The sequence below is a fragment of the Pteropus vampyrus genome, unplaced genomic scaffold (genome assembly GCF_000151845.1).
Source record: "Pteropus vampyrus isolate Shadow unplaced genomic scaffold, Pvam_2.0 Scaffold95, whole genome shotgun sequence".
Lineage (NCBI taxonomy): Eukaryota > Metazoa > Chordata > Mammalia > Chiroptera > Pteropodidae > Pteropus > Pteropus vampyrus.
In genome coordinates, this window is record NW_011888876.1 from 5,549,734 (window position 1) to 5,571,147 (window position 21,414).

The 21,414-nt window shown below is 48.9% G+C and overlaps 1 protein-coding gene across 9 annotated transcripts in view; it reads right to left on the bottom strand.

The window, feature by feature from the left end:
- Positions 1 to 1,642: 1,642 nt before the first annotated feature.
- Positions 1,643 to 21,414, bottom strand: part of RABGAP1 (RAB GTPase activating protein 1) — a 134,718-nt gene continuing 114,946 nt past the window's right edge. For 7 of the 9 annotated variants that reach the window (XM_023533086.1, XM_011364320.2, XM_011364321.2 and 4 more), the window contains 7 exons: positions 16,759 to 16,851; positions 16,223 to 16,333; positions 8,186 to 8,290; positions 7,227 to 7,310; positions 6,500 to 6,571; positions 4,724 to 4,921; positions 2,893 to 3,365 (listed from right to left, as the gene is read on the bottom strand). In XM_023533086.1, coding sequence (XP_023388854.1) covers positions 3,243 to 3,365; positions 4,724 to 4,921; positions 6,500 to 6,571; positions 7,227 to 7,310; positions 8,186 to 8,290; positions 16,223 to 16,333; positions 16,759 to 16,851 — 786 coding nt within the window. In that variant the 3' untranslated portion in view covers positions 2,893 to 3,242. Of the gene's footprint in view, positions 3,366 to 4,723; positions 4,922 to 6,499; positions 6,572 to 7,226; positions 7,311 to 8,185; positions 8,291 to 16,222; positions 16,334 to 16,758; positions 16,852 to 21,414 lie in introns of all 9 variants that reach the window. The other 2 variants (XM_023533085.1, XM_023533087.1) reach the window with 2 other exon arrangements.

Consider the following 21,414-nt stretch of genomic DNA (forward strand, 5'->3'; position numbering starts at 1 on the left):
ACCCATGGTCCTAGCCTCTGCTTACACGCCAGAGCAGGGGTTCTCGACCAGGGGTGTCGTGTCGCCCCTACCCCGAGGACATTTGGCAATATCTGGAGACATTTTTGGTTGTGACAACTGGTGGTAGGGATGCTGCTAAGTGGCTATATGGCACAGGACAGTGCCATACAACAAAGAATGGTCAGTGTCGAGGCTCGTAAACCCCATGGTGGCGCTGCCCACACAGTTCCCGAGTGGCAGGACTGTGGACATCCCCAGCATGTGTTTCACAGGCGACCTCAAATCCATACGCTGGAAGCTCGATTCATCCTCCTGGCATTTCCTGCCCGTGCCCTCACCGAGTTACACTGACTCTCCAGGAATTCTTCTCAAATCCGGCTTCCCCTTCTGCTTCAGACTTCTTGGCCCAGGTGGCCTCAGCTAACTCACCCAGTCCCCTCTCCTGTCAGACTGCAGGGCTGTTTCTGCCACCTGCACGTCTTCCTGCATTTCCCTCCGCGAATCCCCGGGCCGTCAGCGCAGGAAGCTGCCTCTGCCATTCCGGCTCCCTCCGCTTCCGCACGGGCCCACGTACCTGCTAGAGCACGTCGTGTGCAGTGGCAACTATTCTTCTTAACCTGGTCTCAACATATCTAGGGGACCTCCCGGAGAGCAGGGCCCCTCTGGGTCACGTGAGGCCCATGTGCCGAGTCTGAGTGGCACGCGGACGCCTCGGTCTGGGCTGGGGTGAGGATTTCTGCCCGGCGCCTACGCTCCTGAGCGCTGGGACTCTGGGGACTGGAAAAGCCTAGACGAGGCTGTGCTTCTGGATCCCTATCCCGCTGGGCCAGGAAGGCGGACCCCAGAAATACGCCCACCAGCCTGTGGGCGGCAAAGGAGTCCCCACTGTGCTCTGAGCCCCTGCCACGGCCCAGGCCCCAGCCTTGGGGCGGCCTCACTCACCACCTTCCCTTCTTCGTAGCCTGCGTCTTGGCCCGCTTCCATCCGAAGGCCGGGTGTGCCTAGGGTCCTGGAGGGCAGGTTGAGCAGGGGGGAACCGTAGGGTGGGGGGCACTGCTCTTCTTCCTGCCACAGAGAAGGGGGCGAGGTGGTAAAGAAGGACAGCAGAGGGCCGGGGGAGCCTCATCCCCGTGGTGCAGGGCTGTGGGCGGGCCAGCAGTGACCGGAAGAAACTTTCTAAAGGCTGGAGCTGTCCGTGCCACCACTCCTGAAAGCTCCGCAGGCAGAACGGGACCCCGGGTGCTCGGGCTGCCTTTCTGCTCTTCCGCTCTTTCCCTGCACATTCACACCTGGGACCCGAACTCCTCCCATCTCTGCCTGGTGAGATGCTTCAGTCCTTTAAGGCCTAACCACACCCTTCTCTCTCCGATAAGATCTTCCTAAACCTCAGAGACAAAAACTGCCTCACCTGTGACCACAGTACTTCATTTCTCAGAGGGACAATGCTTGTGAGGAAGCCTCCCAGAGGACCACGCCCTTGTCCTTTGCACCCTCCAGGGCCTGGCACGCCTCGGCTGCTTAGTGAGTGTCTGAGTGGATGGAGATGCTCACACACCCCGATTTGACTCACAGAGGGTGATTTTCTCTGCTTGTGCGAGGGGAGCAGGAGCACATAATGATAAAACGGGTTTTTAGAAAGCAATGCTGTTTGTACCAAAATATTTAATGAATATGCTGTTAAAATAAAACCGACAGAAGAGATAGTAATACAACTTTACTGGTTTATATTTCAGTTCATAGCGTTAACACACTGGAACTACCCTAGCACAATGTCCACGCGCCTCGTTTTAGATGGGCTTACAGCTGTTCTGGTAACTGAACAAGAAAGACACAGCGTGGTGGAGGGGACAGCTGCGTGGTGGAGGGGACAGCTGCGGGGTAGGGGACTGCCACTCGTTACCTCCCTCATCACAGGTGGCCTCGGCAACTGTCAGTCAGCACAGCCCAGGGGAGGAGAGATACAAAACAGCCAAGTGTCTCTACATACAAACCAGTGCCTCTTGTAAGCAGCCACCTCCACACCGCACACAGAAAGACGGAATCATCTCTGAGATGGCCTGTCAGCACCTCGCCGTGTAAATGAGCAGCTGAAGTTATTTTTTAAAGGTGTTAAAACTTCCATAACGTAGTTTTGAAGTGAGAACTTGCAGCCCATCTGAACAGCGAGGTTTACAACCCAGCCACACTCCAAGGAGGGCCCAGGCAGGCAGGGACACAGGCCAGCAGGACGGAGGCCTCTCGGCATGTGTGTCCTACACGTACTCACATTTACACAAACACGGACACAGCTCAGTGTCTGTCTCACGTATACAACCTGTTGTGTGAAACCCCGGGAGTCTGGACGTTAACAGCAGGGAGGAGAGCAGAACCCAACCAACCTTGAGTGAAATTAAGTGCCCAATAACCATATAATTAAGTTGTGCAGATCAGTCCTAGTCTGAGATTTAAACACTGTCATCGGGGGCACGGGGAGAGATATTTATATATATACACACGCACACACACGACACATTGAGCAAAATAGGATTTGTCCACATTGTGATTAATCCAGCCTCACAGTCAGTCAGCTCACACTCTCCAGCACTGGAAGTCACTTTGGCAGCTAACACTAAAAAAACAACAGGAACTATGAGAGTTGCATAGAATTGATCAAAAACGTGAATAATGCCAAACCAAAAACCTGTGCATCATATAGTTTAACAAAACTAGGTGGCTTCAACTACAACCATGAAACCCTCCTATTTAAAACAAAGTGCTTCTCCATATCTACCTGGAGGACCCTCTGCTGGCACTGAAGCAGATAAGAATTATTTCAGTTACTTATCCCCTTCCCCGCCCACACCCCAATATATATAATATGTATATTAAAAAAAAAAAAAAGATTAAAGGTTTAGAAAAAAACAACAGCCTGAAAGGATCCCCCAACTCTGTCAGCTCGGCCTGTGGGCCGGGTGAGGTGCTGACCTACACTGGGAAGAGGCCTGGAGGTCACCCGAGGGGCGCCTGGAGCACATCCGGAACGGCTGTTGGGCTAGCAAGCCTGTTAGTGTCAGTAGTGAGGGGGGCCTTACCCAGAGGCTGCCTGCTTCATGAGCTCTGGTCCAACGACCTACCAATATGCTTCTATGAAACTGACTTGGGTACAGTCTGGTCCTGGGACATGTCACAGAATCACACATCTGGCCAAAGAAGGCAACAAAAGGTGTCATGTTCTCAGAAGGTGTCCGGAGGCAGCAGTGCTCTCAGCAAGTCTCTTTCCCTTGGACCCCGGTCGCCGTCTTGATGGAGCTCAGCGTTCGGTTAAACCATGTCTTCTTGGCTGCCTGCACCTCGTTTAGGGCAAGGCCCAAATGGTGCTCTAAGTCCTGCAGGAGCAACAACATGCAAGTGGTTGTCAGCTCCAGTGTCAATGACATTTCCTCCCCAGAGCTCGGCCAAGACAGGAATTCAGTCTATTTACTCATGAGAGGCCCCCAGAAATCCCCCCAGTCTCAAACTGGCAACAGAAAGACCTGGAATGCCTAAAGCTGTGGGATCTGTGCGAGTCATGACCTCATTTCTTACCTAGTCTGTTCATTAAAACAGCCTCCTAAATGGGCATCTCTCTCTCTCCCGTCCACCCACTGCATGCCAGGTAGACAGAGCTAAAGCTCTAGGTAAGACCACATCACTGGCTTCCAGCAAGAACCTTTAAAGTCTGGACTCCCTGACAAGGCATTTGAGATGCTTCAGTCCAGACCCACGCACTCTCTTCCAGCTCAGCACCCATTTCCACCCCTAATTCCTGAAGCTCCTTACTGGGCAAGCCCTCTCCTCCCTCTAGGCTGCTCAACATGCCACTTCCTCCACCAGGAATTCTCACTGTTCTCTCTCTCCTGTAGCTGCAAGCCCTGTTCATTCCATTACCACTGCTGCCTTGATGATGCCTTTCCTGGAGAGCCATATAAGCCATGTCTTAGCTCTGCAGCCCTAGCAGCTAGGACAGGGCCCGACAAAGAGCAGGTGCCCAGTGATGTGGGAGACCAGGCCCTAAGCTTTAGTCCTGAACTTGGTTCCTTCCACAAACAGGGCTTAGTGCTTTGTGCTCAGTACTGACGCTGATGGAACTAGCCGTGCAGTATAAAGATGAGCAAAATAAGCCCCAATTTCATCAGCAATGAGGGCTCAGATAAATTAGGCAATATGTCCAGAGTCACAAAGCTAGTTATTGTGATGGGAGTTGGGACATAAAAGAAGCTGGCATCTGCGAAGCCCTCAGGCACTGCACTAAACCCTTTTTGTGCATTATCTTCTTTCGTCCTCAGGGCTAGTAGATAGGGACCCTCATTTGCACTTGCAGATGAGGAACCTGAAGTGTCAGTTACTAACTAACCCAGTATCAGAGAGTTGGCTGGTGCAAAGCACGTGTTCTCTGCCCCACCGACAAGGTGCCAAGCTTGATGGGTAATTCTCATTATGAGAAAGTCCAATCCTCAGGGCAGGCCACGTACCAATTAAACATCCACTGGTAAACAACAAGTAATAAGCTTCTTCCTGTGAGGATTATGGTCAAAGTCCAACAGGGAAGACTCCCAAACCGTAAAGATCACTCCTGGCGCTTCCGGCCCACACCAGGAAATCCCTCACACGCGGGGCCAAGCCCCACTGCACCGAGAGCAGAGGCGTTACTTGTCACTGGGGTGGGGGTTCGGGGACCTGGGGGCCCGGAGGCTCTGGCTCTTACCTGGATCTTACACTCGGCTTCCACCAACTGCAGCTTGGTCTGCGCCAGTTCTAGTTCCATCTCCCTCAGCTGGTTCTTGAGCGTCTCCTTCTCTTCGTCCGTGTCCTCATCTAAAACTTCCTTAGCTGCGCTGATGCCCTTTACACGCCCTTCCTTGTTGAAAAATTCCCGGCAGCGCTCACAGTCATCCACTTTTTGCTGAAATTCAATGTCAGATGTGAAGAGACAGAGAAGAGAAACTGACCCTTCAGGAAGGGGTGAGCATCTCCTTCCTGGGGAGCCAAGAGAGGGCTTCTCAGTGGAGCACTACAGCTTCTGAAAATCTACCTGGCTCCTTGTAAACTTGCAGACAGCCTACTGGAAAAGCCACCTGGTATCACACACCAAAAACAACAAACATATTCTTATGTCTTGATCCAGTAATCTCGGCTAAAAAAAAAAAACCGAAGAAGCGGTGACTACGTAAAGGTCTATGTACCAGGTCCCTGCAGGATTAGAGAGAAGGAAAAAAGGGGAGGGATAAGCCATCCGGCACCCGGGAGACACTCCGTACGCTGTGCTATATTCATGCACGAAGCGCGCAGCCTCTGAAGAGTTTGTGAGGGACCTTTCACATCATGGTGAAATGGTCAAATGCTGGGTGAACCAGGACAGAAAAATGTGCATTAACTATGGCTACAGAGGTACACCACGTTTCATCAGAGTAAGATGCCCTGATGGTAAGAAACGTCATTTTATGTTCCTGCGAGAAAATATTCTGTCAATTAAACCACAAAAAGTCATCAGTCATAAAATATGCCTCAATTTCAGGTTCCCAGAATGTGAAAAAATGTGTATCTTAGAACAAAATTTTGTATGTTAAAAACAGAACAAAGACTGAAAGAATATACGCCGAAGCGTTAATAATGGTGATGTTATCTGTGGGTGATAAGATAAGGGTTTTTTTCTTATTTACTCTTATTTTCCAATTTTTCTGCAATGATCATTAATTTAAGAATCACAAAATGAATTATATTTAAAAAGTAGATACTGATGGTTAAACACTACTTATGGCCAGGTGTCTTGTTCCAGGTACAATTCTGTTTTGTGCAAACACAGCTACAAGCACAGAACTTTCCCACATTCCTGTCCACCAAGATGAAAGTATGTTAGAAAAGCACCTTTCAGTAAATCACTCATCCTAGTAAAATCTGCTAAGCACTCTAATACAGGTACGACTTAAAGAAAGGGTGCCCAGTTATAAAAGCCTCCAAAATGGCAGCACATTGTGGTACTTGGATCTGTTACGGCAGAAGGAACTGAGCTCGGAGGGCGAGTGTCCCATTCTACGCAAGGTGGGGAGTGACGAATCATGCCACGTGGTCCTGACCTCTGTACCCTCACCACCTCAGGCCAAATCTATGTTCGGGACCCCTCTGCCTCAGCTGGCGCCAAGGCCCTCACTTCCCATAATGACAACACCTGGAAATCGTGGCGCCTGCTTTGTTTTCGGTCAAGCTGTCGGAGGAGGGTGTCCGACAAGTCTATAAGGACCAGGGGTGCCTGCATTTTGAGATCTAAAGCCAGACTGCCTTTGGCCTCCTCTGTACTCCCTTCCAGAGGAAACAGGCATGATGTCGGCTGTCAATGACTGAGCCAGGCAGCCTATCAGGGACTCGTCGGCTTCTCCCACTTTTGAAATCAAAGCAAACGAGCCCCTCTCCAAATCTGCTGTGCTGATCACGGACATAAACTGAGCTAGGTGGTATAACATTTCTTTGGGAAAGGAAGACTTACCCGAATTTTCTCAATTTCCACTTTATTAGCTGTCTGCTGCTTCTCCAGTCTTTCACTCAATTGAGAACAAATCTAAAGAAACAAATGGAATATCAAATGACAATCTGCATGCTTTGGCCTAGGGACAAATTCTACAGTGGCAGCTGGCCTATGCCAAGCAGAGTGAAGACAGAAGCCCACATGCCACTCCTGCCGGGAGGATGGAAGCTGACGGATGAGCACAGGTGCCTCTGGCTGTGCCACCTGTGCATCCTTTGGCCTGGACTTGCAGGAACCCATCAGTGCCATATAAACACTTGCCAGACTCACGAGCCAACGTGAGATCCTGGTATAGGAGAGACGAGACCAATTCAGTTACGTTCTTTAAATGCGAGTGGCCAGGGAGAGAGCTGGATGACGCCACACGGGCACACGTGAACGTAAGGCCCGAACCTGCATAGGAGATGCTCCCGAGAACACGGTGTGGCTTCACCAAGTGCCTACTTATACGCTGGGCACGAAGCCAGGTGCTCTGCCAGCACGACCTCACAGAATGCTCACAGTGGCTGAGACAGCGATCATTTCCCTTACTTGACAGTGGAGAGTCAGCAAAGTAACTCGTCCAGTGAAGTGACTTGTCAGTGCCAGTGGCAGAGCCGGGAAGCACCGGGGTGTGGAGGGGGTAGAGTCCATCCAGGCACACGGGGCTTCCAGAGAACACGGCCCCATCCAGGGCACACAGACCCACCTGCTTGTAGTCACCGATGATAGAACTGTTTTTTTTAATCTCAGATTCTGCCTTGTCGAGTTCCCGCCGACACATTTCTTTTAACTGCATACATGAAAAGGCAGAAGTGAACGCTTTAAGGGAAACATGCAAAGCCAGCGCTGGCACTAACTGCTTCGTGCTGGGCTTCCCAGAAGTGCCCAACTCTGGAGGGCTCTAATTCACCTCCCCGGGGCTTCCTTCACTCCCCACAGCTCTAACTCCCTGTTCTCGATGCCAGAAGAGGGAGAGGACAGACAATCCCAAAGCACCGAACCCCACTGCGGACTGCGGCTTCTGCTGAAGTCCCTCTCTGCCAGGGCCACCCGACCGGTGAGCCTGAGCTGAGCAGACAGCACGAACCAAACAGACCAAGGAGCTACCCAGGGGGCTACGCACCCTCAGGACCTCGCGGTTTGTGTGGAGGGTGCCCTGTCATCTCTCACCTCGGGCCGTGCTGAGACCGGAGGGAACACCGGGCAAGGGTGGGGCGCTTGCTCCAAGGCACACAGCAACCTCAGCTCTTCCTGTGGCTGCACGTCTGTGCCCCCAGTGACTGCAGAGCTGGCCCTGGACAAGCCTTCCAGAGATTGCTCTATGCGGGAAACGTTGGGACAGGCAGGGCAAGAGCCAGACACTTTAGGATATTTGCTTTCCTTCTGCAGAAATGCTAACCCTACTCATCATCACACCCAGGTGCTGACCGCAGGAATTTCGTCTCCTGCCCCAAAGAAAGATGGGCTTTACCCCACTGTCTCCTCCTGTACTTTAATTATTAAGAACCATTATGCTTTACACAGGAAAGAATAAAGGGCTCTGGAGAGAAAACGAAGCCAGCTGTCTCTGGGTTCTCCAGTGTCAACAGGAAGCTTCCAGCTGAACTGCCAACTTTCTAGCATTCATGAGACAGCGGGACCCGGAAGGGGCGAAGCGCCCCTCACCTGAGCTGACTCTTCTTCCAGCCGCCTCTTCTCTTCTTCTGCGTCGATCAGCTTCTGCTTGGTCATAAGCAGCTCCTTATTCAGGGCATCTGCCTTTTCCTCGGCCTGAAACATTTAAGAGCCGTTGTTACAGAACGAGATTTGAGAACTGGAAGGGATTTGAATTGTCCCGCACAATCTCGTTTTGAGATGATGGGGAAACTGTGATCTGGAGAGAGGAAATGATATGCCCGAGGTCACGCTGAGACCAGACTCATGCAGAAGTGCCTGGCCCAGTCCCTGGCCCAGAGGCAGTGCAGGGCAGTGGTCAGGAGCACAGCCTTTGACACCAGACAGCCTAGGCCCAGTTCCCATCATGCCCTGACCACGTGCCACTGGGACAAGTCATCGAGAACCTCTCTGAATGTCAGGCTCTTCACCTGAGGGGCAGATAAAGCATGGAAGAGACTGAGCACGGTGCCTCGTGTATGATAAGCACTCGATGAAAGGTAGCTGTCATTGTCATTGACAGTAATAATAAATTCTGGTTTTCTTCTTCCAAAAATCTCAGTATTTCCTCTGCAAGTTTTACATTTTGCTCTAGTCACCTGATAAAGAAGGCCACCCTTTTCCCGGCATTTTCTCTTTTATTATCTGAAATGGCCATCCTCCACCCCAGTTTTTTTCTAAAACATGCAAAGGTCTGGAGGGCAGATCTATGGGTCTGAGTGAAAATGATCTAAGGGCCCCTGACACTGGACGTTCATGGGTAACTGAGGACGGAACGATGGGAGCATGTGGGGGGCAGCTGGGGAAATGCGGGGAGCTCCTGGTCGCAGAGCACTGGATGTAGAAGGTCACCGCCGGCTCCTCACACACGACCTCCTCTGACGACGGGCGGTGGTTTCCCTGAATAAGCAGCCTTTCTGCTGTCCCCCAGCCGGAGCGGTGCACCGGAGCCCCTGTGCCGTCCACCACGCCACACTCCCTCCGACGCACCTTCTATGCGAGGACAGGTGCCAGAGGCTGGGGCCTCAAACAGAGACTGAGAATGGCATGATAGCGAACTCGAAAGGCCACTAATTACTGGCAAAATGTACGTGCATTCCATTAAGTGGGGTCCTAGGGTTAAGGCCCGTCCTTTCTGGGGAGGAGCTTATCACCTCCTCCTCTAGCTCAAACCCAAGGAGCAATAAAAAGGGAAACGAGAAAGACGACGGAGGAAATCACCAGCAAGGAGAATGAAGCCCTGTGAAGGGTTCTGTTTTACTTTCACCAACACGACCGCCTGCTGCCCCGCCCCCACCCGCCCCCTGGACTCGGTCAACGGCTCCTGAGCACCTGGAGCACGGCCTTGTGTTCTCTCGTCCGCTCCCCATCACTGCCATGGTGGACCCCGATTAACACCAAGACCGGTTCTAAGACGTGTCACACAGCCCAGTCACGAAGTCTTCTGACCCCAGAGCCCTCCCTGCCCACCCGAGTCCCCACCTTATAAAGAAGTGAGGTAAGGAAGCGACCTCCCCAAGCTGTCACATGCACACAGCACAGCTGGAATCTAAAACCAGGTCGAGTGGCATTGAACCCAGCAGCTGTGCCGTCACTCCAGGAGCTGACTCCGCACACGTGCCCGTGGGAAGGTGCACAGCGACGCTGGGCCCGACCCAGCCAGCGTCCTCCAGCGGCACCAGCCTCGCCGCAGTCACTCGAGTTACACGTGAGAAGAGAACAGCTGGTGATTAAGCATAAAAACCTGACTGTCCTTCCAGTCATGGAGGAGTCACCGGGACCAGACGACCTTCACACTGTCAACAAAGACCGGGAAGAATGTATGAAACCACTGCTTCCAGAGCACAAACGGGGTTCTGGCCCGGAGGATCGCTGGGCCACGGAGTAGGGCAGGGGTCTGAACAGCACGTCTCAGAGCCGCCGGGGTGGGTGACGCTGAGGGGCGGCGCCGGAACAGCTCCTAAGGCAAAGTGGTGATAAAACGAACCGCGAAAATACTTCGACTGAAGAAGGCAGAAAACGGGGAGGGGGCGGAAGCAAATACAACAGAGAACGAAGAGCAAGGTGGTAAACTTGAATTCACCAGATAAATAATGACATTAACTACAACTGGTCTAAACACTCCAATGAAAAGATTAACAGACTGAATTAAAAAAGCAAGACCCAACGATATGCTGGCTACAAAAATAAAAACCATTTTAAATATAACAACACGTATGTTAAAAGTAAGAGGATGCAAAAGGGTACCACGAAAGTCAGAGCGGTCACGAAAACATCAGACAAAGCAGATTCAGAACAAAGTACTACTAGAGACAGAGCGACAGTTCCTACCAGTGAAAGGTCCCGCCATGGAGACGGTGTCAGAATCAGAAACAACCGCGTGACAGGGAACGAAAACGGCTGTAACTCAGAGGAGAGGCAGTTAAAGGCCCTAGTAGGGTCTCCCTCACCCCCGAGTGCAGAACAAGTGGAGAACACACAGGAAGCCTACGGGAGGCCTGAACAGCACCCAGCCGCCCGGACCACACCGTGCCGACACCACGCTGCGCCCACACCGCAGAGCGGGCGCCCTCCAGGCCAGCGTGGACCGCTCACCCAAGCAGGCCGCATGGCAGGCCTGCAGACACGAGCAGATATGCTTTTAAATGATCGAAGTCAGAAAGGATATGTTCTCTGATCATAACTGAATTAAATTAGAATCAACAACAGAAAAATTTCTAGAAAAAGTCCTAATAGTTGAAGAACATTAAACAACACACTACTCATTAACCCAGAGGTTAAAGAAGAAATCACAAGAACTAAATAAAATAAAAACAGTATGTGTCAGATGCGGCTGAAACAGTGCTTCAGGGAGATTTATAACTTCAACGCTTCTTTTAGAAAAGATTGGTCCAAAATCAATGTTCAAGCTTCCTCCTTATGAAGCTAGAAAAAGAGTAAATTAAACTGAAAGAAAAGCAGCAGGAAATAATAAAAAATAGAAATCAATGAAACAAACAGAGGGGAAAAAAATCAATGAAACTAAAAGTTAGATTTTGAAGAGATAAACACAACTGATAAAATTCTAGTTAGACAGATTAAGGAGAAAAGGAAAAAGACATAAATTATCAGGAATGAAAGAGAGGACATCTCAACAAATCATTTAAACATGAGGAAACATCAGTGACTTCATACCAACACATTAGACAACTAAAATGAAATGGATAAACTACTTGAAAGACCCGAATTATTAAAATGGACACATGAATTAGAAAATTTGAATAGCTTCATATCTAGAAACAAACTGATTAAATTTACTGAATATACCTTCCTGCTAAGAAAATTCCAGGCCCACATGGCTTCACTTGAAAATTAAATCGAGGATTTAATCAAGAAACAATCCTACATAAAGCACTTAAGAAAAAAGGAAAAAACACTTCCCAGTTTTTTTTTTTTTTAGAAAGCCAGCATCACTCTGATATCAAAACCAGACAAAAACACTAAAGACACTTCAGACAAATATTCCTCATGTGAAAATCTTTACCACAAATAAAAATCTTTAATGAAAAATAGAAACCAAGTTTCCTAGGAATGCAAGGTTGGTTTAGATTGAAAAATCAATGTAAACTATTTCTCCTAATTCTGTCAATATGGTAAAATAACTGAACAATAACTGAACCTTTTAATCCAAGGAGGACTTCCTCACCCTGACCTACGTAAAACCTACAGCTAAGAGGTCCGCTCTCGCCCTTCGGCGCTGTTCTGAAGTTCTGAAGGTCCTAGGCAAAGGGGAAAAGGCACGGAGACCTGGGAGGAAGTCAGACTGGCGCTACTCAGAGATAACATGATCGTGTATGTGGAAAATCCTAAAAAAATAAAAAGCTACGAGAATCAAAAGTGAATTCAGCGAGGTCATAGGATACAAAATCACGTAATCAATTTTATCTCTAGAAACTAGCAATAAACACTTAGAAAATGCAATTAAAATAACCTTTACGACAGATTAAAATATGTGCAAATCTTGTACATTGAGAAGTAAAAAAAAAAAAAAAAAAAAATGCTAAAATCAAAAAAGACCTAAATAAATAAAAATTATATTCATGGATTAAAAGGTTCAATTATTGTTCAGATATTAATTATCCCCAAGCTGATTTATATTCAGTGAAATCCCACTCAAAATCCCAGGCTTTTATTTCTAAAAGTTGACAAACTGACTAGTATTTACATAGACATACAAAGGACTTAGAATAGCCAAACTGGTTTTCAAAAAGAACAAAGTTGGAGGACTCCTTGACCTGATTTAAGACCGTGAAGCAGCTACAGTGATTCGGCAGTGTGGTGATCTGGCTCAAGGACAGACCTACAGACCAACTGAGCAGATACGGAATCGAGGAGACCCATGCACACAGGTCAATTGAGTTTTAGCAAAGTTTAACCACCTACTCAAGGGCAGAGGCGTAGTCTGCAGAGCCCACATTCACACCCGGGCAGGTGGCCTTCTGAGTCCGCTTCCTTCACTCTCACAGGACGCTGTCTGAATGCACAGAGGAACCGTGCCAGAGGGGACTCAGACACGCTGTCAGCCCTGTGCCAGACGCCTTGCACAGGATCTCAGCCGCCAGCACTAGTGTAGGGTCTGGGCATTACTGCCACTTCCAGGGCAGAAAGCCTGGTTGTGGTCACCTAGGGATTCAGGGGCTGACCGGGAATTTCTCCATAGCTGCTGTGGGACCAGTAAGAAAAGTGACAGGTGAGGAATAACGAAAGTGATATAAAATCAACCGGAAATACAAAGAGGGCTGTGGAAATCCTATAATAAGCGAGAGCTTTTCTCTGGGAAGTGGAAAGGGATGAGTTGAAAAGAATAAAGTTCTTTCAAAAACCTGAGTCTCTAAAGTCAAAATTAAGTGACAGGACCCCACATCCCTCACTTCAGAACCTAGCTGCTTCTCAGTGATGATTCAAAAGAAACGGGAGAAACCCTTTTCATGAAGATGGCGCCAGAATCGGAGGAGGCGGCCCCGGCCCCTCCCCAAAGCCGAAGCAAAGGCTTTGAAGGCAAAGAAAGCAGAGCTGAAAAGTGTCCACAGGCACAAAAAAGATACGCACGTCACCCACCTTCCAACAGCCCAAAGACCCTTGGAAGATCAACCCCAGGAGACACGGGCTTGGCCACTACACCACCATCAAGTTCCCCGACTTCCAAGACAGCCACAAAAAAGACAGAAGTCAACGATACACTTGTGTTCACTGTGGAGGTCAAGGCCAGCAGGCAGCAGGTCACACCGGCTGTGAAGCTCTGTGGCACTGATGTGGCCCAAGCCAGCACCCTGATCAGGCCTGACGGAAAGAGAAGGCACATGTTCGATTGGCTCCTGACTATGATGCTTTGGATGTTGCCAACAAAATGGGATCGCCTAGCTTTAGTCCAGCTGGTTAATTCTAAATATAAAAACTTTTTGCTGTAAAAAAAAAATAATAATAAAGAAAAAGAAAAAAAAAAAAAGAAATGAGAGAAGACTAACTCGGAAAAGGACTCAAAAAGCTAGAACAGGGAAGGCCTGTCTTCTCAGCACTGGGGCTGGAGGCTGGACCCCTCTGATGCTCCGAGCCAGCAAGGCAGAAGCACCTTGCTCCGCTCAGCCCAGTCAGGGGTGTGAATTCTGGTGTCGGGCTATCCCGGTGTCAACCTGAAGGCTTTGCCACTAAGTGTGACCTGTGTATACATTATTTAAATTTTTTTGCCTCTGTTTCCTTATCAGTAAAATGGGGATCATAATTATATGCCTTATACAATATGGGTTGTTTTGAGGATTTAATGATAAATACAAAGCACTTAGGGCAGTGCCTAGTCATTGGTGCTGCAGAAACATTCTCGGCTCTGTGCCCGTGTGACTGGTCCTCCAGGACTTGTGTTCCTGACATCGAATCGTAGCTTCTTGTTCCACACTTATTCCGGAGACAGAGTAGCACTACAGAAACAGCCTGGGCCGGGTCAGACTCCTGGCTCTGCTTCTTCCTGGGTGCCTTCATGTGAGGCTCAAGTTCCCGGCTGTTGAGAAAACCCTCCTGCACAAATGGGGCTCACGTTACCGTCCTCGCGAGGCGGAGGTGAGGGGCAGGGGTGAGTTAGAAGACTGCTTATCAGCACAGGGCCTGTCACACGGACCACCAGCAAAGGGGAATTCACATTAGTTTTACTAGTTCTCACTTCCGACATCAGGAATGTAACCTAGTTCTCTGACTACCGTGTCAGGATACGACGGCTTGAAAAAGCTTTCCACTGCTTAGGGCCAGGCGCCAAGAGCGTAAGAAGTCTGCGAGTCGCCGAGCCTGTCAGACTGCAGAACGCACGGCTCAAACTGAAAAGCTACCTGGAATTTTAGCTGATGCTGCCTCTTAACATAATCTTATTATGGAACACAAAGCTCCTGTCCAGGACCCATTTTCCTTTTTTTTTTCACCTCTTTTCTGCGTGACCTGAGAGCCCTCCTGGGTGTGCACTGTGGCCTCGCTTCAGTGGTCCCTGCTCAACATACACCGTCCCTGTCCCACCGGCTTGGCAGAAATGCCTGATGGTTGACGGCGTGATTCATATAGCGTTTCTACAAAGAACGCAGGGTATGCTGAAGATCTGCACCAGAGAAAGGAAAGTCATGCCTGATGAGCAGGCTGTGGTAAACCGAAAAGCAGAGACATCTCCGGGTTCTGGTTACTGAGGGATAATGACCTTGAAACACCCTCCCGGCAGGAACTGGAAAAAGGAACCTTCCCAGTTACATGCGGTATTTGTGGCTGACAAGCAGCGGAAATGTAACACTGCCTATGCCTGATTTTGGGGGGAGGTGCTTTTCCTATGTGCCAAATCGTGTTAATTCTCACTCTACCCTGGGACACAGCTATTATTCCACCTCCCCACACTGTCTCTACTTGAAAATAGAGTAGCTAGTATTAGAATCCAGGTCTGTTCAAAAACTTGTACTCCATTATTCTATTTCTAAGAAGAAGTAATAAGAACTAGTAGGTATTGCCATCCCTCTCTTCATCTAATGTGCGAACCACTTTGTGAAAGCGTAAACTTTCAAAGAAAAGACAGCAGTGCTCCATATTTTCATACACGTTTGGCGGATGTCAAGGACCTTGTGAAGTTCATAGATCCTATGAGGTTCAACATATCATGTAGGTCCCCCCTATAAACCCTCGACAACCTGAGTCCATTTCTAGAACCTTAGGAAACCAATGAGCAGTAATCTCAGGAGCCCGACAGGAAAATCTAAGGCAGGTGTTGGCAAACAATGGACCATGCACCAAAACCAGCCTGCCATTGATTCTTGTAAATAAAGTTTTATGAGGACACAGCCAAGCTCATTTGTTTACTTATTATCTATAGCTACTTCTGTGCTAATGGTGAGGTTAAACAGTTACGACAGAGACCGTAAGGCGCACAAAACCTAAAATATTTACTATCTCTCCCTTTACAGAAAAAATATGCCGACCTCTGACATAAATGATGAATGAGAGACTATACTTATTCTAAGGGAAGCTTGTAGCAAAGAAAACAGACCAACACCCTGCCAGGAAAGCCATCATCTCAAACTTTTTAAGATTAGGAGAAGCAAAGAAAAACAAAACATCTGCCAATAGAAATTACTGATGAAATCAAGCCTCCGAGGCACTAAGCTTTATTAGAATCGTCAGTGCTTATTCAACAGACACATAATATGCAAGATAACAAAATCTCTTGTTTTACGGAGAAGTTAAGAAAATCATAATGAGTAAATGCTACTGCCAGTTGTGACAGCCTAAGAATTAGCCAAAAGGTCTCTCAATCACAAAGTGTTTGGAAAGATCAAGGACTGTATGTAATGAGCGGAGTGTGGTCCAGAGGGCTTTGAGAGACAATCGATAAGCCCTGAAGGAACAGAGGGAAGGAGTATCGTCAAGAGCCAGCTGTACAGAAGAGGTGGTAACTGACTAGAACAACAAACACTAAAATTCAAGGATTTCTCTTGATGAAGGGAGAAGTCAAGTGTTTAATATAATCTATCCCTTCAGACAAGGCAGACTTACATTATCCAGGTCCTTTCGCAGTGCGATCTTGCTGGTCACCAGCTCATGGGCTAAGTCATCATTTTCCTGTTCCAATCTCATGTTAGCTTCCTGGAGACGCCTATTCTCCCGCTGAAGGGTAAAAAGAAACCAGTTTCAGACACATAAAAGTCAGATGAAAGTGACAGTTTCTCAGGGCTAACCCTTAAAACTACTTTTGAATCCTATGGAAATTGTGAAAGACGTGGCCGGACCCAATGTGCTACTAAGCAATAATCTCTTATTTTCTGTCCCCGCAGAGAAATACTTAACTGATTCAAGTGACCCTGTCAAGCAGCCACTGCTCATTAACTGGGCCAAAAGGGCACTGAGCTGTAACAAACTATGCAGCTGGTGTGAAACAAAACAAACCTCTTTTCTCGTTTACAAACTCAAACTGAAACTTGAGCCTAGAAACGGTGGAGCCGAATTTTAAAAAGAACTCACTAAAACAGGCACAATTATATGAAATGAATACTGCAAGCTCTTCACAGCACATCGGCCACAAGCAAACCAACCTCGAATCGCTCGATGGGGTCTTCTTGCTGGGCCTGCTGTTCCCTCATGGTGTGATACTCTTTTTCATATTTTTTCAACTTCTTCTGACTAATCTGTAGGATAAACCACAACACAAATTTTAAAAGTATCGGAAAGTGGGTGGGTGCTTCAGGGCCTTCACCAAAGACCAGGACGTCCGCTGCCCGGGGCACCCCAGCCACTGTGGAGGCCATGTGCCCTAGTTTTAGAGAAGAATCATCAGGATGGGGGTAAGTCCAGGACCCCAAATTCTTACTCAACGATACTGTGTCCAGGATTCCGCTGCAGATAATCACCCCCAACAGTGTCAGTGTCAGAACAAATACCCCACAGACATAACTCCTATCTGAGTCCTCGGTCCCATGGCCCCTAATCACCATCACCATCGTCATCCTCCGCCATTTGATTTAGCATATACCAGCAGGGCTACAAGGTGCTTTCAATCTGTGGCCTTACATCACCTCTATAAGGTACAGTATTATCACCCTGCAAATTAACTGAGGTCTACAGAGGTTATGTAACTCGACCAAGCTCGCTCAGTTAGGGACTGGCAGATCTGGGATTTGAACCCAGGCTGCGAGACTCCATCCAAAATCCAAGCTGTCGCCACTTGACCACCCCGCCACCTATGACCTTTCCTGTCCACCAGCTCTGTGCTTCCAGATAGGAGCGACTTTCTCTGCCCGAAGCAGCACAGCTCTGCCGACCACTCCACGCTGCTCTCCCGCCTCGACCTGTTCCCCGCTGTCTCTCAAGCTTTTCTCACCCACTGCCAACCACAGGTCTACACCGTCCACTCCCACCGCTTCATGGCCTCTCTATAACCTCTTCATCTAAATCGAGCTTTTGCTCCGACTCCTCTGTAGAAAGTACCCTCCTGGAGATCACCAACTGTTTATTTTTCACTCCATCCATGGGTCCTACGTCTCCCCAGCTAGACTTCAAAACTCCTGGACTTCCATGCTCTGACATGACCGAGCCACGTCCTCCCTGGGAAGTCTTCTCTCGCGTCGTCCTCTTAGCTGTCCTCCTCCCTAACCCGCTTTTCCCCTCCTTTACCGGGTAGCCGTTCTCTCTCCAATCCGACCCATAACCAAAGGCATCCCTTCCGGATGCGACTCTTAAGTCTGTTTTTTATTTCTTCCTCTATACTGCTGAGTCATTCTTTTTGATTTTTTAAAATTATATTTAAAAAAATACGAAATTTAAGAAATAAAAAAGTGAGGAACAGATACACACAATTTAAAGAATGACACAAAGCCAACACGCATTCCTTGCAGAGCTTGGACAATCAGTACCGCACTGCTGACTCGCAGGTTGTCAGCCCCCAGCTCCAGGTAACCAGGGCTCCCAGACAGAGCCGGTCTCGTCCGGCTTCCTCAGTTTAGGGGTGAAGAAACTGAGATCTAGAACGGGGGTGGGGCAGGCGCAAGCCCGCGGCGCGGCGCCATCCAGAGCCTTCATTTCTCCCCCCCGACTCAGTGGGCGCCTACTCTCGTCGGGATGTTTGCAGATCTGCCTCGGTCAGCGCTTATGCCGGGAGTCTGGCTGCTGCCTGAGGGGAGGCACAGCCTGGAACACAGCACTGAGCCCTGGCTGCAGCCTACAGAAAGTGTCCATTAAACACGTGGGCTGAGGCTACGAGCGGTGAGTGACATCTTTAAACTTGGATCTTCTGCGATTCAAGGCCAATGCCGGGTTAAATGCGGTTTACTGTATATGTGACTCACAAAGAAAGCACCTAAATAGAACATCTGTGCATGAGTAAATTTATAAACAATCCTAACAGTTCAAAAGCAGCGGAACAAGAAATAAATGAGGCTTGTGGGCAGTAAACACTTCCCCCCAGTGCTCTCTGCTATCAGTCTGGGTACATGACGAGGAGGACGGTGGACTGAAGCTCCCCTTAGTGCTTTATAAAAAGTAAAAACCCCGACACCAAATCCTACAAAACATTCTCACGAATCTCCAGGATGCTCCAACTTTTCATTTTCATACTGAGGTAAGGAAGATTTAACATTTTTTCCCCCTATAAACATACATTTTAAAAGGCTAATTACAAAATAATTTCTTCTACATTTCATTATCCCTTATAATAAATGCCTCGTTCTCAGAGCAACCACTGTAACAGCTGTCAATGCACAGCGAGCACGTGATGAGTGCTAGACCTTTCATGCGTGTTGTTACTTGGCTCTTACATGTCCACAGTAGGACACGTGCATTTCTGTACGTGTGCGCTATGTTTTCCAAATGTTCTGCACTGAGTGTAAATTATTTGTACAATTAAGCAAACAAAATAAATGCTGTTTAAAAATACCTCCTATAATTATGCCGGGCTTCCCTAAGACACAGTGCTGCCCCTTTCTCTAGATGACGCCTCCATGACGGTTCTGAATCAGTCCTGGGGGTCGCCCATCAGGAGTGCACACAGACGCGGCTCCCCGCCTTCCGCAGAGCCGGCTGGTCCACAGGCTGCCTTCTCTACCAGCTCAAGCTCCCTTCCCATCCCTCAGCCTCACTGATTCTTGGTTTCTCCCTCTCTCCCTCCCTCCCTTAAACACTTTACCCCCCAACCCCCCACCAACAAAAAAAATAAAAACATTTCTTACAATGGGTTCACAGCTGATCCTGACTTTTGGAGCAGGGGTGGCTGCATCCCAGTGCCAACGCATTCAGGCTGCCTCTGAGGCAGACTCCGTGAAAAAGAATGATGCCTGACACCCAAACGGGGAACCGAGAGGAACCAGCAGCAACACCACCAATTCAAACCTCCATATGCGGCTGCACCAAGGAGACGTCACACCTCTCAGCTCGTGCATGGACAGAGTGCCCAGAAATGCCCGTTACATCAGTAAGGCAGGACCCCGTCCTCTTCTGAATGGAAACGGCAACCGAAGTGAACGTACACTGCCAGCGTGGTCCCTCCGCCTGGACAACCCCACACAAGGCTCACCCCTTCTTCAGATCAGAGCTCCAACATCACTTCTTTGGGGGACCCTGCCTTCCCTGACACCCTCTGCCCTCTATCAGGCCAGGTCATCTGTGATACAGTCTCGCCGCATCAAGTCAGTTGCTCCATGGCACCTGTCCAAGCTCATAATTATGTGTGTGCTCACTCGACTATGCGTCTTCTAGTTAGGAAACAGGTCACCTGTTTTGCTCACCAGACCCCCAGAGCCTCACTCAGTGCCTGGAACATAACTGGGACTCGATAATCAGATGCTGAACAAATCAGAGCCGACGGCCCTCCTTCACCCTCCTCAGGATGCGGCGGCGATGTCTACTCATCCAGCCGCTGACTGCTACTACGTGCAGTGCTCTTCGCCAGGCACTGGCGATACAAACGTATACACAGAGCATGACATGCAGACTCCACAAGAACGCATACTCGCTGTGAAATTCCCGATGCCTGGCGCACAGGAAGCACGAAAATAACGAATACAGACAGAGTCCCCACTCTTAAAAGTCCAAGTTTCATTTCTGTCTCTTACTTACACCGATTACATTTTAATTGACTTCAGGAAGTAGGGCAGCCATGGGATCTAATCACACCCAGTCTGACTCCTATCAGAGAGCTGTGGAAATCGCGGCTTCACACGCAGTGGAATTTTTGCCTTCGAATATCGAATTTGAAATTTGTTCTGTTTAAATGTATTTTTGGGGGCGGGGGAAGACCTTTAATAGTTTTGAGATAAGATGGAGTTTGAAATTTAGGTAAAACCAATTTTTTACCCCACTGCAACTAGTACAGAGACTCAGCATGGTTAGGAACAAACACTGTCCCCATAAAAAAGCACAGAAGTCTGCCTCCACCCCGACCCAGCAGAACACTCTACACTCATGGGCTCCCTGGGGGCTATCCCTAGTCCTCGGTTAGGAAACCCTGAATTAGGAAGTAGAGACTTGGAACATGTCAATGTCATATTTTGGTGGAAGTATAAATTTAGTCCAAATCCCTCCTCTTGGTCACTCACTCGTCATCAATCTGTCACCCTAGGAGAATTGGATAATGAATTAAAACATGAGTGACTTGCCCTGGGAAAGGTGGCCCTTGATCAGCCTCTGGAACAGGCAGGATGACAAAGCCCACACAGATGGCTTGGGTGGGGGTGAGGTGGTACCGTCTGCAGGTGGACAGGCCAAGGAGGCTCGAGTCCAGGCTCGGCTGGCGACCGAGGCCAAGCTGTCTTATCTCGGCCTCACGTTGATCATCTGGGGGAATCGCGACAGTCCTCATGAGGGCGACTGTCATGAGGCGCGCAGGCTACAACGACACATGTCTTATAAAGAGCTCAGAAGAGTGCCTGGCGCATGCGAGGTCTTTTTAATAAAGGAGAGCGATTGCTTCTTATTGATATTGTCATCCTGAATCAGAGGCAGACTATTCTCTGAACATGTGCTGCGAGCAATGAGCCATTTAAACAAAGTCCATTTAACAGAGACGAGCAGGACATAGGCCGCTGGTAGGAACAGGAGCTGATTTCCAAGTCTGGCTTAAGAAACTATTGCACAGATCAGAAGCCTCGCTGGGCTGGAATCATAGGGAGTCCAGTGAAGGCGGGAGGTTGAATGTCAGTGGCTCTTCGTGGCAGGGCTGAAGGATGCTGTGTGGGCCTTGAAACTAATAAAATATAAAA